Below are 16,381 nucleotides of genomic sequence, written 5' to 3' on the forward strand. Positions count from 1 at the left end.
CTGAGTCCACTGTATAGGCATATCTTTGGTCTTGAGATCTGATTCAGCCCCCACTCCCTAGTCAATTAAAAATACCCTTGGATAAGTTTCCCTTAACTTTTTAGCCTTTTGAGAAAATGACTTACAGATGTTACCATTTAGAGGATATTTGTCTCCCCTAAACAATATAAGCTAGTGCTGTGGTTATTCTTTATAGGGAAAGGATGCAAAGAGTCTATATACTTTTAAAACCTGGTGTTTAGTGTAATAGTCCCCCCATGGATAAAGCAGGGAGACATAGGGAGAGGGTAGTGACTTTAAAGGAGCTAAGTTCCTTATTTCTCCCAAACAAGGCATGTTTATTGTTGCCTGTGATGATATACTCCAATAAAACTATCAACTATCGAAGACTAGAAATAGGAACTTAAACCAATGTAGAGAGCCAAGCAATGGACACTTGTGCTCCAGTTCAGACCAAGTACAGTGAGAAGGAACTGTAGTGGTGCTTGATGCTACACCATCTTTTAGCACAAGAATGGGTGCTTAAAGAACTATTATGCTATGAAGATTTTATGAGATGCTGTGTTTTGGATCCTTTAAGGGATATTAAGGTATGTTTGTTAGAGCACAGGACGGGAACTAAGAGTTCTGCCCTCTGGCAATCATTCCAGGCATATCACATATTTATCTCTCTATACCTCAAGTTTGCCTCAATTGTAAAATACTTTCATAGTTTCATAGTTGGTCAGGTCAGAAGGGACCTGAGCAGATCATCAAGTCCGACCCCGAAAGAATGCTGGGGTCAAATGACCCTGGCTAGGTGATTATCTAGCCTCGTTTTGAAGACGCCCAAGGTAGGTATAACACAACTTATCTACCTAAAAGAGGTGCTTGTGAGTCTTAATTAGTTTATACTTATAATGCACTGCATGTTCCTCGGATATATTTTTATTAGCATGCATTCCATATTCTCCTCTTTTTGGCTCATCCAAAGGGTTGTTAATATATTTAAATCTACTTATATTCACCAAATGCCAATAAAAAAAATTAGCAACTGACAGTTTACACATGTTATTTAACAGGCCCTAGAGTATCCAATTATTAGAAAGTGATGAACCAGCATTGTCTTACACGGTGCCAAGTTTGAAGGCTGTTAAATATCATCTAGCTGGCTCATTAGCTAGTGGGGCAGAACTGATACCAATTTAGACATTTTTCATTGACAACCATATTAAAGAATTCCCCGCCACCTCAAAAGTCTTTTTTAAATTACATTCATTCACCTCTGCTTGTTATGATTTTAGTTTCTTCAGAGCACCAAAGGGAAATAGAAGACAAGCTTCATTAAAATACACCTATAAAAACCCACCACAATGAATTTTATAGTGTTAAAATGAACAGGGAAATTGTGAAGAATAGAGCTGGATTGGAAAGTGGTTTTCCTGCCCTGTGAAATTTTTTAGGATTTTAAAATTGTCCCGTTTTACACTGGGAAGGGACTAAGACCTCCAAAGTTTTTCAAAGACAAAACAAAACAATACAAAACAGATAGAGTAAGAATCATCTCAAAATAGCAACTATCCTCATGATCACAGAAACAGGAGTCCTAACTTAAAATCCCTAGGCTGTATTAGGTAGAGAAGGGACTTGAATCCTAGATAACTCCTCTAACCAACAGGCTAACTCAACTAACAACCAAGATGGCTCCCCTAAACATTCAACTATTGTAGAGTGAATCAGTCTCAATCTCTTTTTTTCATTTTAACCAGAAATCCATCTTGAAATAGCTCCCAGTAACAGTTTTGTTAAAAATGGCACATTCTCACAAAACATTTCATTTTGAAAAATGAACTTTTATGATGAAAACCAGCATTGCCAAAAAGTTCCCAATTACTCTAGCAAAGAAGTCAGAAACAGAATGTATTTAATACACATCTTTTGGAGTCTGTTTCTCATGGAGAAGCATGTTGAGAGTAAGCAACAATGGAAGCAACACATGACAGGTTAGCATAATACATGGGCTTCAGAACAACACTGGCATTTAGGAATGCTACCTAAGAATGTCTCTAACTTTACAATTCTGTTCAAGTCTCATTAAAGAAAATATAGCATATGCCTAAATGCTTTCCTAATCTAGGGCCAGGATTTGTTAATAGTAAACAAAAGGCTACATACTTCACAATAATCCCCATAATAATGCAAGGCACTGTACATCAAAGAGTTTCATAACATTAACAAATGAATCCTCACAACAATCCCAAGTGACTTTGCCCTATACAAAGATGAGATTCTCTGCTGAGCCTTTAAAAGACACAGCACAGAATTTGCTGTCTAGAAGAAGCAGGGGAGAAAGCCACTTTAAGCTGCCTCTGCTTAGCCTGGTTCATCAGCTGATTCAGGAAATGGAGAGGCCCCAGAGTCATTTTAGGACATGCCTAGATGGCACCATACAGCGTCATACAGAAATACACAAGCTAGTTCTAAAGGAACTTAAACTCTAAATGAATGAATAAACTGCCTTGGGTACTTGAAGCAATGTAGCTACCTTAGTGTAGCCCACCCTGTTTCATTTATGTCTGCTTCTCTGAATTTGCACATAGTTTTGAGCCAACCACAAAACTGTACTTTTTTTGTTAAAGTGTTTGTAGAAAAAAAAGACTCAGCCCTAGTCAAGGGAAACATTATCAATCACATGTTGCATAACCCTTTGTCCTTCTTATTTGTAGCTATTAAAATGACTGGCAAATTATGGCTGAATCTGAGGGGATGTCAAAGAAACTAGTGTTCAAGGAACCCATTTCGCATAACTGCACAGGCATTTCTGATATGGGACTGTCAAGGTTGTGAACAGGGGCTAGCTAGCAGAGCCAGCAAACTTCTGTTGGCCCAGAAAGAGGTTTCAGAATGGCATGACCAGATGTCTCTGTCTCTCCCCCCTCTCTCCCATATATTCAATCATGCTAAAATGGCAATGCTAGTGAAGCTCTTGCCTGGAGTAATTCTTAATAGCGCTCTGGAGACTTTGGATCAGATTCTCTATATTCTACAGTCCCTGACAGCAAAGGGGGCTGGAAATCTTCACAGCAGAATCTTCCTCTAACATAGTTGATTCCCCACATAATGGCTCTATGCTAGCCCCTTTCATGGGGCCAAATTTTGAGTAAATGTTGAAAGTTTGTTTCAATTGAAAAGCTAGAGCATGATGGCTAGAAAATGGTATTTAGAGGTTTGCTTTTGGGGATTGGCTTATAGGTAAAGTAGATATTGTATAAGAATAATGGTCCAGGGCAACAGCAAGGGTTAAGAGGTTTCTAAAAGCCTGTTTGTGACAAAGTTTCCTTCAAGGCCCACTGTGTTTGAAGCGAGCAGACACACAGGCTGGGAAATTGAAGACATGTACCACACTGTTCCATAACATGAGATAAGGTGGCATTAGGTCACAGTGGCAAGCTGCAGAGCCCTTGGGATTTCCAGCTTTGGTGAACAGACCAAATTCAGATGTGTGCACTTGCTGGGTTTGTGGGAAAGGAATATGCTGACAGGACAGAGCATGGACAGTATGACAACCACAGGAAAACTAATCAACAAAGAGTTATCAGAACGGAGAAAGAATACAAAAGGTGGGATATTTTGGAGCAGCAGAGGGTCCCTGAGAGGGGAAACCGAGGGCACCATGGACAGAGGGCACATCACCAGCCCATCTCACCCATCCCACTGTAGGAGGGTTGGCCTCGGCCTTTGACCTCCAGGCTGCTGACATCTGACATTCAAGAAAGAATGATAGGGTGAAGCTCACATACTGGCCAGATGTACCTTCTCTCAGTGACAGCCCTAGGACTGGTAGATATAGAATTTGTTTGTGCTATTCTTATCTGCTATCACAGTGTATCAATAAAATTTGGCTTTTATCAAATGGAAAGGTTGTGGTTGGTCTGAGGGTTTGGGTCCACTTGGAACAAGGTATTTAGGTCATAAATCCATTGCCAACAGAGCAGGAAAATCAAATATGAGGCAAGTTGAATTGTACTGTCCACTGCAAAGCATACAGTAAAGGTAATTATTATTTTTATTTTTTCAAATACCTTTTAGCTTTACCTTCCCTCTAAATAGGTGCTGAGCTGGCACTCACTCAGGGCTAGACTGTCAGAATCCTTAGTCTGTTGCACAGACCATTACACTGCTACTTTGGTCACAGAGAAGGGGACAAACCTGCCCCAAGCAAAAGGATGGGGAGAGGCAGAGAGGACTGCAATGGGAGAAACCTTGGTTGCTGCTTCTACTCATTGTCCATTGTGGACAGCTGCTGCAGAGAGAACAGTAAATTGCTTCACCAAACAAGGTGGACTCACCAAAGTAACCTCCCCTTTTTCTCATGGGTAAGGAATGATGACTTTCATCTACAAAGGGTTCTTTGGTCTGCCTTTGAACTCTACGGCTAGGTACCATGCTTACAGTTCCAGTCTACATACCATGTAGCATTCCCCTGAGAATAAATGGCAATTTTGCATGCACAACAGGCATAGGATGCAGCCACAACACTCTAGCTGTGAAGACCACAGTGGCCTTTCTGCACTTTACCCTACAATGGTGTGTACATGGGAGAGCAGGGGAAGGGTGTCGAAATTCGGCCAAACACAACATATGACAAACAAAAGCCCTTATTTTCAAGTGAAAAGTCAACCAGATGGTAAGTTAGTAACAATTACAGGTTGTTTAGCCAGAAAAAAGAAAGCATCAGCAGAATCCACTATAAAATATAGTTTTGTACCTATCACATGACTCTGACATGTCTTCTTTGTCATGCTGTCCTCTTCATCTTCGTGCTGGTTTTCCGTGACACCTTTAGTCTAGAAACATTATGACAAAAATAGGAAAGATAACATCCTTCACGAGTCTGTTTTTTAAATGTGATTTCATAGATTTATTTTATTGTTTTATTTTGATTATTTACAATAATTAATATAATATCCATTTAGAAATGTACTATAATTCAACTGCCCAAGCACTAAATGTGAGAATTTACAATATGTCTTATTCTGTGAAAGATATCTAAAGATAATAGCTTTGATTCTAAATCCCTTCAAAAAAGCCATCATATGCAGCTGTCAAAAAAAATTAAGATTTGGGGAGATGTAATTCCTCAAGAGGAAAAAAGCTTCTGCTACAATTTATTTTAATAAGAAAAAAGAAGTATGTTTAGGTCTCATGACCATTTTTTTGTTTCTCTCCAGGAATATCAGGTCTCATTCTTTATGCCAAAGGAAAGATGACATGAACTTAATGTGTCACATGGTATCTCCTTAATTCAGTTTGCAGTCTTTTCATATTAAGGCTTTTGTTTTCACCTCTGTTAATAAGCATCTCCTTATCTACATAGAAAGCCAATCACAACAATAAGAATGCATTGCCCTGTTCTCATCTCTTCATAATGATTTCAAGTATTTTAAGTATTTTGTCATTCTAATCCATATAGATTTGCTATGAGATGCTTGATACAAATGCATATTTTACAGCCCGTTTGTTCTTCCATTCTCCAAAATGGGTGCATACGTAAGTGAGTTTTTTCCCCTGCTGTTATGCATTTTGTCAACTGATTCCTTACATGTACAGACAAAAACATCTACAGCACACACATTTGTGGCCATGATTCAGAAACAAGGCCGTATTTTTTTCCCGTACATCACACCGGTATGTATAAATCACACAGGAGTGAAGAGAATTTCAGTAGGCTCTTTTCAAGTGCTTGGTGGTCTTCTTACAACTACCTGTTGACCATTTTCTGTTGTCTTGTGCCGCTAACAGTATCCGTTTCACTTTATTCAAAATAGCCTTAACTATGACACAACCTGAAATGTAAGAATTCATTATGCTCATTTGCATAAACAAGCACTGGTATGATTCTTTTTTTTTTATCAGAGCCTAAATTCTGCCTCCTTACACATAGAGTGCCACTGACTTCTTGCAACTAGTAGACAAGAAGGATTCAGTTCTGTATCTTTGCAAAGCCATTTATAATTTATTAACCATAAAGATTTCAGAAAATCTTCTTCCAGACATGTAGAATGAAAAGCAAAATACAGGTATCACACTATGCCAGTGACTTCCTAGTGGTATGTGCCTCGTTAATGGTCCTGCGTCCTAACTGCAGGTCAGTGGGTGCATCTACACGAGACACTTCACCGTGTAGTAGAGCAAATTACTGCGTAGTAAGCAATGCCATCTACACATGCAGACCCTCACTGCTAGCTGCCCCACATGCAAATTGGGGCAGGGGGCTGGGACTTGCCTCTCCCCTGCAGCTCTTTCCAAGCCCTTTGCACCCAACTGGGGAGCCAGAACTGGGAGCTGCCTGCTGCCAGGGTGGGGGGATATTGTCTCCACCTGCACTCTGCCACAAGAGCCTGCCCCAGCAGCAGGCAGCTCCCAGGCGCAGGGAGCAATCGCCCAGCTCCTTCCAGAAGACAGCTATGTCCTGGCCCCATGCCCCCTTCCAGCCCCTGGGCTAGCACCCAGGGGAAGCTCCCCCTGGCCGCTGCATGGGGGCAGAGCAGGGTGGGAGCGAGTCTTCTCCCAAATCCACACACGTGTAGACACCTGCCTAGGGTGGGTTGTTTACTCCCGAAATTACTTGGGAGTAAACCCATCCAGCAGCATTTGCACATGTAGATGCGCCCAGAAAGGCAGGAAAAGCTTACTTAGAGCTCTCACTGCCCGAATTACAGTGCTTCTCTGTTCTTCTACCTCACACCCTATTAGAGCAGCCTCTTGGCTTGTTCTTACATACATTGAGGTGTAATAGTCACAAGGTAAAAGAAATCAGGATGAGTATGGCCTAAGTGTCTTGACCAGGCCCCTTCTTGTAGAGAAATCTCTTCCCTTGTTATGCCTGCAGCAGTAGGGCTGTTGTCAGTGGCTGTATGTCAATGCTATATCACCCCTTCTTTATAGTGATCATACAGAGATGACTTTTATGTTCTGTGGCCAAAACATGGAAGCAATGCAATGTAAAGCTGTAACATCTCACCTGAAGTTATTTTCAAAGGCAAAAAGATGTGGGGGCCTACAACAAAAGAGAATGAATGTTTTTGTTTGGGGTTGGTAGGCCTACCCATGCAGGCAAGCAACTGAATGGCATTTGGCCCTTCAAGTGAGGTGCCATTTTTTGAATAACTTGTCACTGCATATTTGGTGGCTGAGTGTCACTCCCAAGGTGCGTGCACAAGGTGGTTGTTGATGGAATGCAGTTTTAACATGATTTAAATGTGAAAGCTGAAGTAACAGTGTTCTCTTTCATAAACTGCATAAAAATTAGGATGAGTGGTGCAGAAGCAATGGCATAATAGGGCCCCCAGCCTTTAACTGGCACATTGAAAGAGAAAAGATTTAATTCTATGAAATATAAAACACTTTAAAGAAAACACCTTCTAGAATGCCTGATATAATTGTCAGGTTTAAAAAAAGCAGTACATACCCGATGAGGTATTGAAGTACGGTAGTTTCAGTGCTGACCCTTGTCACTCAGTGTACTTTACATTGTTAGGAGAAGAAAAGGAATCCTCTTAGTTTGGGGCTTTTTAAAAAGGCTTATAGTTTTCTCAAAAGGCATTTATTTTGCCTTTTAACTGAAAAAAATGCACAATAGGCCATGCTACCACATGCTAGTGTTTTCAGTCACAGCTATCTCTCTAAACTGAATCCTTTGCAATCTGCTTCAAAGTAAGCAGGCACCAAAGAATAACTGAAGTAACTAGTAATAAGATACATGCACTTTATATTCAAATGGCTCTGACAGACGTGCAGGGAGGCTGATCCGATGTGCTGTAAATCCAGTGTCAGAGCACACTTGATTAATCGATTAATCGAGTCTGCTGCAGCACGGAAATTAATGCAATCCAGCAGCCTGTAGTGTCATGTGTATCATCAGCATCCATGTGCTGGAAAGTGCTCGTTTGATGAGCTTCAGTTCAGAGCATCCCACTGCCATTTTTCAGTGCAGGGATACTGATGCACATGATAATCAGGTGCTTTTAATTAGTGCAGCTCACTAATTAAAGCTTCCCCCACCTCCCACAGCATGTCTATAAACACCCATTGAGTCCCAATTGTTTCTCATACAGGACTTTTGAGGACAGGATGAAATTCTACGTGATTTTGAAATCTTGTGTTATAGCCTAATTCTTTAAAAAATTAGCATTAAGAGCTGTAAGTAAATGATTTCATTCTCTTTATTATACATGTCCTTAGCATTTTGGCACTACTTATTTCATTTAGGAATTAAACTCAGCATAATCCATAATAAGGAATTTGCAAAGATGAAGCATATAATGTAATTCAATTTTCAAAAACAATATAGCCAAGATACTTTGATTTCCAGCTTAACAAAGGGCTGTATGGTATAGGATAGGTAATACTTTTTCACTATGACTAATTTGTCCTTAGAAGCTAAACAGAAAAATTAGCATTTCTCCATTATTTATGTATATTAAGGACAATCTTTGTACTTCACCGATAAAATGAAGTGTGCTTCTCGAAGATATACTTAAAGTCCTAAATGACGCTTATTGTTACATTAGAAAGACTTTACAAAATGAGAGGAAAAAAAGCATAGCAAATTATTGCAGCATTAAAAAATAATAAGTTAAAAAGAAACTGTAGAAGGAATGTGCAGTGTTTTTTGTATTTCTGTATAGTGAAGATATACCCTAAGCTGTCAGGACCATATTAAATGGGGCATAGTTAAATTGAGTGGCTCTGATAAGGGGCTCTGCTTTGCTATCAAAGTTCTAGATCAGTTGGATTGAATTTCCTGCATATTGCACATTTCCAGACTTTCATTCTCTCTCTTTCCTTTCAGTGACACTACAAGGACAGCCTTAGATATGCTTATAATTTGTGGTTTTATAATGCAGGGGACATCTACATTTTCAAAGAAGAGATGATACCATAGAAGCCAGGAGCCAAAAGTTTTCCAGAGCGTTCATTCTGCATATGCTTTCTGTGAGAGCTTTTTTTTTTTTTCAAATGACCTTGTATAGCCTCTTAGTAGAGAAATTATTTGCATGAAAGTAAAAATACACATTTGCCTGAACTTAAATGTGTGTGCATGATACTTTAACCTTATGCACCTTTAAACATCAATACTAAGCTAATAGGTTTTCCAATTCCTATTATGATGCCCGCTTGGAACTTGCTTTACTTTTAAAGCAAGTCCCAGAGAAATAATTATTTCATATTTCAAATTTTCTCATATGAAATAGTGGCATCATGCTGTATTTTAATAACTCACTCCTCTCAGAGCAGAAGTGATATGCTTAAATTAATGCTGGGCAGTGTATGAGGGTTCAAATTATTTTGCTAAAAGGGGAAAAATAACAACATTGAGGCTACAACAAGGAGCAGAGAGAGTGTTTTTATGACACCAAATTAATGCAGCCCATGTTAAAATGCCTGTATTGTACCAGTATTTGAATTTTAAAACATCCTGGGAAAGGCTCATGTTAAAAGCAAGATTACTCCCCACTGGACATGCCTCTACGAGATGCTACATAGTGTAGCTCATTGCTGTGGTGATGTAGATTTGGCAGGCACAAACCGTGATGCTGATGCCACTGCAGTAGGGTTGGAAACAACCTGCACGCTGCCGGGACTGTGCAGTAATGGCAGTTACCGTGCAGTCATTTAGTACCTGCTAAATGACCATACTGAATGACTGTGCAGTAACAACTGCACGGTTGGGCACATTTGTAGAGCATTTCTACACGAGACACTTAACTGAGCAGTAACGTAGTTTACTGTGCAGTAAGCACGTGCATCTACAAGTGCACATGCTTACTACACAGTAAATCTTGCTAATCACAAGTCAATTTGCTACCCACAGATGCAAGTAGCAAATTTACTTTCAATTAATAATGGTGCAGTAGTGCTCATGTAGACGCCTAACCAGAAGCAGATTTGCTCCCGGTCAGCTGTCCACCAGGGGGCGAGAGACTGCTCCCAGCTCCCTGCCTGTCGAAGGGGTGGGCCCTGGCACCACAGCCCAGGCAGGGACTATGTCCCCCTGCCCGGGCAGCAGGGAGCTCCAAGCTCCTGTTCCACGACTGCTAGGCTCCCCAGCCCCTGCCAGCCTCAATCGAAGCACAGGGCTTAGGAAGAGCTGCATCTAGCCCCCTGTCCCAATCTGTCAGTGTAGCAGCTAATAGCGAGCTAGCTGCTAACTGCCCCATCGGCAGATCAGGGCAGGGGGCTGAGGCCTGGCCCTCCTCTGCAGCTCTTTCCAAATCCCTTACCCCTGACTGGGAAGCCAAAGTCAGGAGCTCCCTACTGCCAGGGCAGAGGGACATTTTCCCCACCCCAGCAGCAGGCAGCCTTGGGGGCATGGTGTTTCCTGGCCTGGTGCTTCTTGCCAGCCCCTGGGCTAGCTCTCAGGGGAGCCTAGAGCTCCTTCTGGTGGTGGCAGAGGCCCATTGCAGGGCCTCAGGAAGTGGGAGCAGTTTGCTACCATCAGCAGCAAATCTGCTCCCACTTCCTGCATGTGTAGATGCCTTCCCTACTCGCGAGTAAACTTGTTCCCAGATCAAATGCATGTGTAGATGCACCCACTGATCTCTAAGTTTAAGTATTAAAAGCTTCACTGCAAAGGGTACTTGTACAGTAAGATCTTACATCACAGTCCAGTAAAGATACAGACATGTTCTAGCTTTATGCACTCCTGATATACCACAAGCTCTTCTCACAAGACAGAATATTAAACAATTGCATAATCTTAGCCGAATCAGGGTCTAATAATGGATTAGGCATTTTACTTGAGAATTGTTACATTTCTGTTCTCCAGATAAAGTATTGGATCCAGTTAAATCTGAAGAGAAGCACAAAGTCCATTCCAAGACATTTGGGGAAGACAATTTCAGAGACTGAAAGGGCAGTGAAGGAACCAAATTTCAAGGCACCTAATCCAGACCTGTGACTTTGAAAAGTCCCCACCCAAATGTGACAAATATTCCTTAAAAGAGGTGTACCACTTTGCCTTTCTCCACTGGGTTTTGCACTTCTTGGTTTTTTATTATTCCATACAAGTGTATAATTTTCAGGGGAAGAAATGAAAAAGAAAAAGAAGAAAATGGCCCTATTATTTCACTGAACTGCACTACGATTATGGCATCATTCTGCATATCTGCAGAAATTGAATTGCCAGTAGAAGCAGGAGGATCTTCATGAGTAGTAGCATAATCTGGCCCGTAATCAAACTGCCAGCTTTTGCATTAATTCATAGTTCTCTAGCAACAAAAAAACACTTCTACCACATATAAACAGTTATTATCCTGTTTGTCTGTACTGACAATAAGGAACACATTCACAAGTTAATAAGAGGGTAATAATGTTTTCATGTACAAAAGGACTTACCAGGGTCTGATTCTGCATTTCCATATCAGCGTTTCTTTTGCTGTTTTTCTTGTGGCTTTCTTGAGTGCCGATAGAGTTGCTGGGAAGAGAGGAGCCCTGGGAGCTGCCCTTCGACACACTCCTGTAGGAAACATTATTTGATCCACTTTCTGTCTGCTGAGCTGCTTTCTTATCAACTCTGCAGGTAGAAAGTGATTCCTCTGATAAATTACACTGCCCTTCTTCAATCACTCTACTTTTCCCATTCCTTTAATGTTTAAAGTAACCTCTCTGTATCTTTCTGTCTCTGGACCTTTGAGTGATAAATGTTTCTAACTAGCCTTGATCAAATCTGTCACTTGCAATTTCAGGTAGTATATCAATTTAGTCTTTCACATATAATGATTTATTTTATATTTGGGGCTGCTGTGGGGCAAACTGGAAAACACCATACATTGATAGCTGAGTCCCTTTGTGGCCTAAGGTTACAGTAGTTGTAAATGTAATTAATTCTGGCTAGTTACCAAATACATGTTTGCTGGTTACAATCAATGAGAATGGGATACATAAAAAACATGTACCTAATTTTCTTCTGTTTCACACCATATGCCTACATTCATGGCTTCTGGTGTCATTTGGATTCCTATCAACTTTGATCTAACTTACCATTCTTTAATTTCAAAGACCATTGGTTTGGTTAACAAAGTAACACGAAACAAATTATCATTTTATTGCTAACATTTTTTTTTTCAGAGATTAAAAACCTGGTAATGTACAAAACGAATTCAGCTATGCATTCCTACTCTAGAAGAAACATGCTTGCATTGTATTTAACACTGAAGCAGCAAGCAAAGCTGGGGGGAAAAATATTGCACATCCCAACTTTGTTTCACAAAGCAGTTACCTGTTTAAAAGCTCCTTCATAAAGCCGTCTTTTGCTGAGTATGGAATTGTGGAGGAGCTGTTCTTTTGTTCACACCTAATTTGGCTGAGAGCATCTTGTGAAGGCTTTGTATTCTTCCTGCCTTTCAAAACATCATCTAAAATATTGCCATTCTCTGTTTTCCTATTAAATTCATTTTCTGCTTCACAGTGCTGTTCGGTTTTCTTTTTATCTTTTTTTTTCTCTAATTTTGCCTGCTTATTTCCCAAAGTAGAACCTTTTGCATCTTTCTTCTCTACTTTTGTTTTAGGAGCCTCTGTCTTCCTACTGCTCAGGGCTGGCAGCTTGCTCTTCCGGAAACCAAACCAGCTAGCTAGAGAAGGCCCACTCTTTTGTTTGGTCTCAGAAGTAGGAGATTTATTTTGCCCTTGACCCTTTTGTACGTTTTCTTGGATGCACAACATGACTTTTTCTTCTATCGTAGGTTGTAGAACAGGTGAACTCAAAGCACTAGTAACCTGCTCAGGGGCTTCGGATAACTTTAAAGAAGTTTGCTGTCTCTGCGATTTGGCTGCTTCAAGTTTACGAGGATATTGTGTGTTTTGAAGTGATGGAATCTGCTCTGATGAAAAAGTAGGCGCTGGCTCCAACTCCAATTCTGTTTGCATGGCACGTTTTTTGTTTAGGGGTTGCGGTTTAACACTATCGCTGCTTTTCTCAGTGTGGATAGATACACTCGGTGTATCTTTCTGCGATGGTGATTTGTTTCCCTCACATTTCGAAAGGCAGTGAAATAAGTCTCCTTTTGGGGATGTTCGAAATGGTAGTTTGCTTGGACTGCCATGCTGACTGCTGCAATTACTTGTGCTTCCATGAGAACTTTGTCTACCATAGGACATTTCTAAGGCTTTTGAGGTACTTGAAAGGGTCTCTGATGTCACTGCTGGCCCAGGAGTGGCCTTGGTTTGAAATCCGTCCGTGGTGGAGTTCTGCCGTGTTAAAGAATTGCCTCTTTCAGAAGTGTTAGTAATAATCTGAGTCCGTACTTTTCCAAGCCCTTCTGTCAAAGGGGTAGATGCTTTTTCTGCTGTATGAATGCTAAAACTTTGACTGCGGGCTTTGGCTCCATTCATGCCCAGAGCTGGTTTCAAGTATGACTTGTTACTAGAAGAGATAGATCTCTTAAAAACTTTGTTTTCTAATCCATCTCCTCTCTCTACCAAGCTGCAGTTTTCAGGGGAATGAGGTGATAGCGTATCTGTACCAAGTCTCACAGCAAAATTATCTTTTATTTCCATACCATGCTTGCTGACTTTTAATTCAGTACCAGTTGCATCTGTGGCAGTTCGACACTGGGATTCTTCTGGCTTGTACTTACTTGAACTCACACTGCTTTTGGAAGCTGCATTTATACTGTCTTTTTCTTGCTTCCCTGGGACCGTAGAACTCTTCCTGAGAAGCTGGGGTGATTTGACAAGTAATTTCAGCCCTACAGGGAGACGGGTTTTAACTTCTTTCTCATGAGAGCTCTGGGCAGCATTTGAGGTGTCGCTGCCATGAAACGAGGGCGACAATGGAAAATGGTTTACCTGAGATAGAAAAGGCTCATTAATATTAGCTGTGTGACACTGTGGGGATGTGGGGGGACTGTTTGGTATCTTTTGTTGCTGAGACGCTCCACTGCTACTAGATAATCCTTTTCTGCCAGAGTGTGCGCTTTGTGAGGAATTCATTTCCAGTGGCATACAAGCCAAAGAAAAAGGCTTGGTTGTCTGTGAACCTGGGCTAGAAAGTTCCCTGTTGCTGTAGGATGCCACCTGATTAGAGGTTTTGGGGAAAGCTCTCTTGGTGAAAACTTTGGAAGGTCCTTGGGAGGTTCCCGGGGAGCTGTGGGATTGCTGAGAGGTGCATTTGGCTTGCGCACTCATTTCTGAATTCTCTGGAAGGTGAGCTAACTCAGGTTTAGTCTCGGTGGATGCTTTTCTTGCTTGCATTTCAGGATTGGATTGGTTATGGAAAGCAGGATTTGCATTTCCTTTTAGAGGAGATGATTTAAGTACATTTTTTGCTGGTTCGCCAGGAGCCCCGGCTCCTGGCTTCATGGATAAAGGTGGGGAATGTTCATAGTTTGGTCTTACCAATAGGGATGTTGACCTGTCTGGAGGAGGTGGTGGGGAAGGGGACTGAGATCCTATGGCTGCTAAATCAGAACGGACATCTCTAGTTGGGGGTTCTCCATAGTCATTGGGCTCTAAAAGGCGTTGAGGCAATAATGGTGAACCTGGAACCTGGCTCTTTGGATTCCTTGTCCAGTCACTTCTGCCTGGAATTTGAGGATGTTGCGACGAGTGGGAAGGATGCGACTCTATTTTTGAATCTGAATGATGAGTTGGACTTTGTGCCTTTTTGAATCTTGGAAGTTTTACAGGTGGAAAAGCTGGGGATTTTTCTAGGGTTGTAGAGCCAGCTGATGAGGCCATGGTATTCTCCTCACTATCTGTCATCTTAGTTTTCTGTGGTGAAACCTTACCTCTGCTGGGTATTTTACTCAAGTTTTGTTTTTGATTGATACCTGCATGCCCACTGGAGATGGAATTGGCCTTGCATGATGTAGTACACACTGGCTTCACTAGCTTTTGTTGTAGAGTATTTTGCAACATAACTCTTGCAAAATGTAAAGATTCACTGCATGTCGTAGGGACAGCTGTATTTTTATTCCCCACATTATCTTGGACAGTCTTTTTCTCTGTTACCTCGTCAGGTGTTTCTAAAACAGTGTAGTTTCTAGCATCAGTTCCTGTCTGCAAATTAGTTATTCCCTGAGGTATAAGTTCAATGTATTCTGCACTGGGCCCAGTTTGTGACTGGTTGATTGAAATTTCATTCCTTGTTACAGTGACAACTCCAGTTTGATGTGAGTTGAATTCAATAGGCTCACCATCCTCAGCATCAAATATTACAGTAATGCACTCTTCAGAAGAAGTCTTTTTTATAACCTTTTCTTGTTTAATGAAATTACAAGTCTTTGGCCTAATATCCATCTGAGCAGATTCTTGTTTTTTTACTTTATCAGTAGATATACACTGAGAACTCTCCATCCTTGAAAGCATGTCAGAGCTCTTTGTATGCCTGTCAGCAAAGGGAGTTAATAATAAATCTGATGGACTTTTCTCATCACTGCTTTCTATATGTAATTCATCCAGGACTTCATTGTCATCAGTATCTGAGAGCTGTAAATTAAGGTCCTTCCAGCCCATATTAGCAAGGCTTTGATCCAGCTTCACATTGGTACATGATTTTACTTCTAACTGAAGTCCATTGACAAAACTAGTCAATTTTTCAGGTCTTTCTTTTGAATTAAAATATGAACCTCTGTCCAGTAAATGTTTTCTATTAGGCTCCCAACCAAATAGACTGTCAGAAATACTGTGGGTTAATTTATTGCAATAGATCCGGCAGTCCTTGCTTGGTATTTCACGCAGCAAAAGTAAAGATGAAGACTCATCATCTGCATCATCATGTGAATCTGAATCATAAGTGAAAGCTTTGTTGTGTTCAATGCAAATGCTCCCTATTTCCACCGGCTTACAATGAACCTGTTCTTTATGGCTGCCACACTTAATTCCAGGAGAATATATTCCTTCATTGGAGTCCATGCAATCTTTGTAACCCCATTTTGATATTACTGAAGGTGATTCAAGTAATATTTTTCGTTTTTGTAACTTCTTCAGCCCTTCCAAAATATGGTTTTCCTTGATACGAGTTGGAGGTAGATCATCGGCGGGACTTGAGAGGTTGCTTGGGAATGAAGAACCAATGCTTATCCTTTGATCCCAGCTTATAGATGACTATTAAAAACCAAAACAAAACAGAACTTACTGAAAATTGGTGAGAAGAAAAACATAACATGTCTTATTTAATATGTTATGAATTGCATATACTCTTAAGGTCCCAAATCTGGACAAGTTTACCATTTTTTGCTACTGATGCCAGTGTTACTCCTTAATGAAGGCTCTCATAATAAAGTGAAAAGGGGTGTGCAACTGGAAAATCAAAGAGAGAGAATGTGAACAGGGAGGTAAGATGAGAAATGAGAAGGACTCTGAGTGTCAAAGAGAAAAGGAACACACATAAATGAGA

General features: G+C 40.8%; 1 protein-coding gene across 7 annotated transcripts in view; it reads right to left on the bottom strand.

Annotated features, from left to right (window-relative positions):
• Positions 1-16,381, bottom strand: part of NCKAP5 (NCK associated protein 5) — a 461,300-nt gene that overhangs the window by 77,356 nt on the left and 367,563 nt on the right. For 4 of the 7 annotated variants that reach the window (XM_025197575.1, XM_025197576.1, XM_025197574.1 and 1 more), the window contains 3 exons: positions 12,263-16,089; positions 11,380-11,557; positions 4,748-4,826 (listed from right to left, as the gene is read on the bottom strand). In XM_025197575.1, the coding sequence (XP_025053360.1) occupies positions 4,748-4,826; positions 11,380-11,557; positions 12,263-16,089 (4,084 nt within the window). Of the gene's footprint in view, positions 1-4,747; positions 4,827-7,450; positions 7,506-11,379; positions 11,558-12,262; positions 16,090-16,381 lie in introns of those variants that run through there. The other 3 variants (XM_025197578.1, XM_025197577.1, XM_025197573.1) reach the window with 3 other exon arrangements.

Source organism: Alligator sinensis, unplaced genomic scaffold (assembly GCF_000455745.1).
Source record: "Alligator sinensis unplaced genomic scaffold, ASM45574v1 scaffold277_1, whole genome shotgun sequence".
Taxonomy (NCBI): Eukaryota; Metazoa; Chordata; order Crocodylia; family Alligatoridae; genus Alligator; species Alligator sinensis.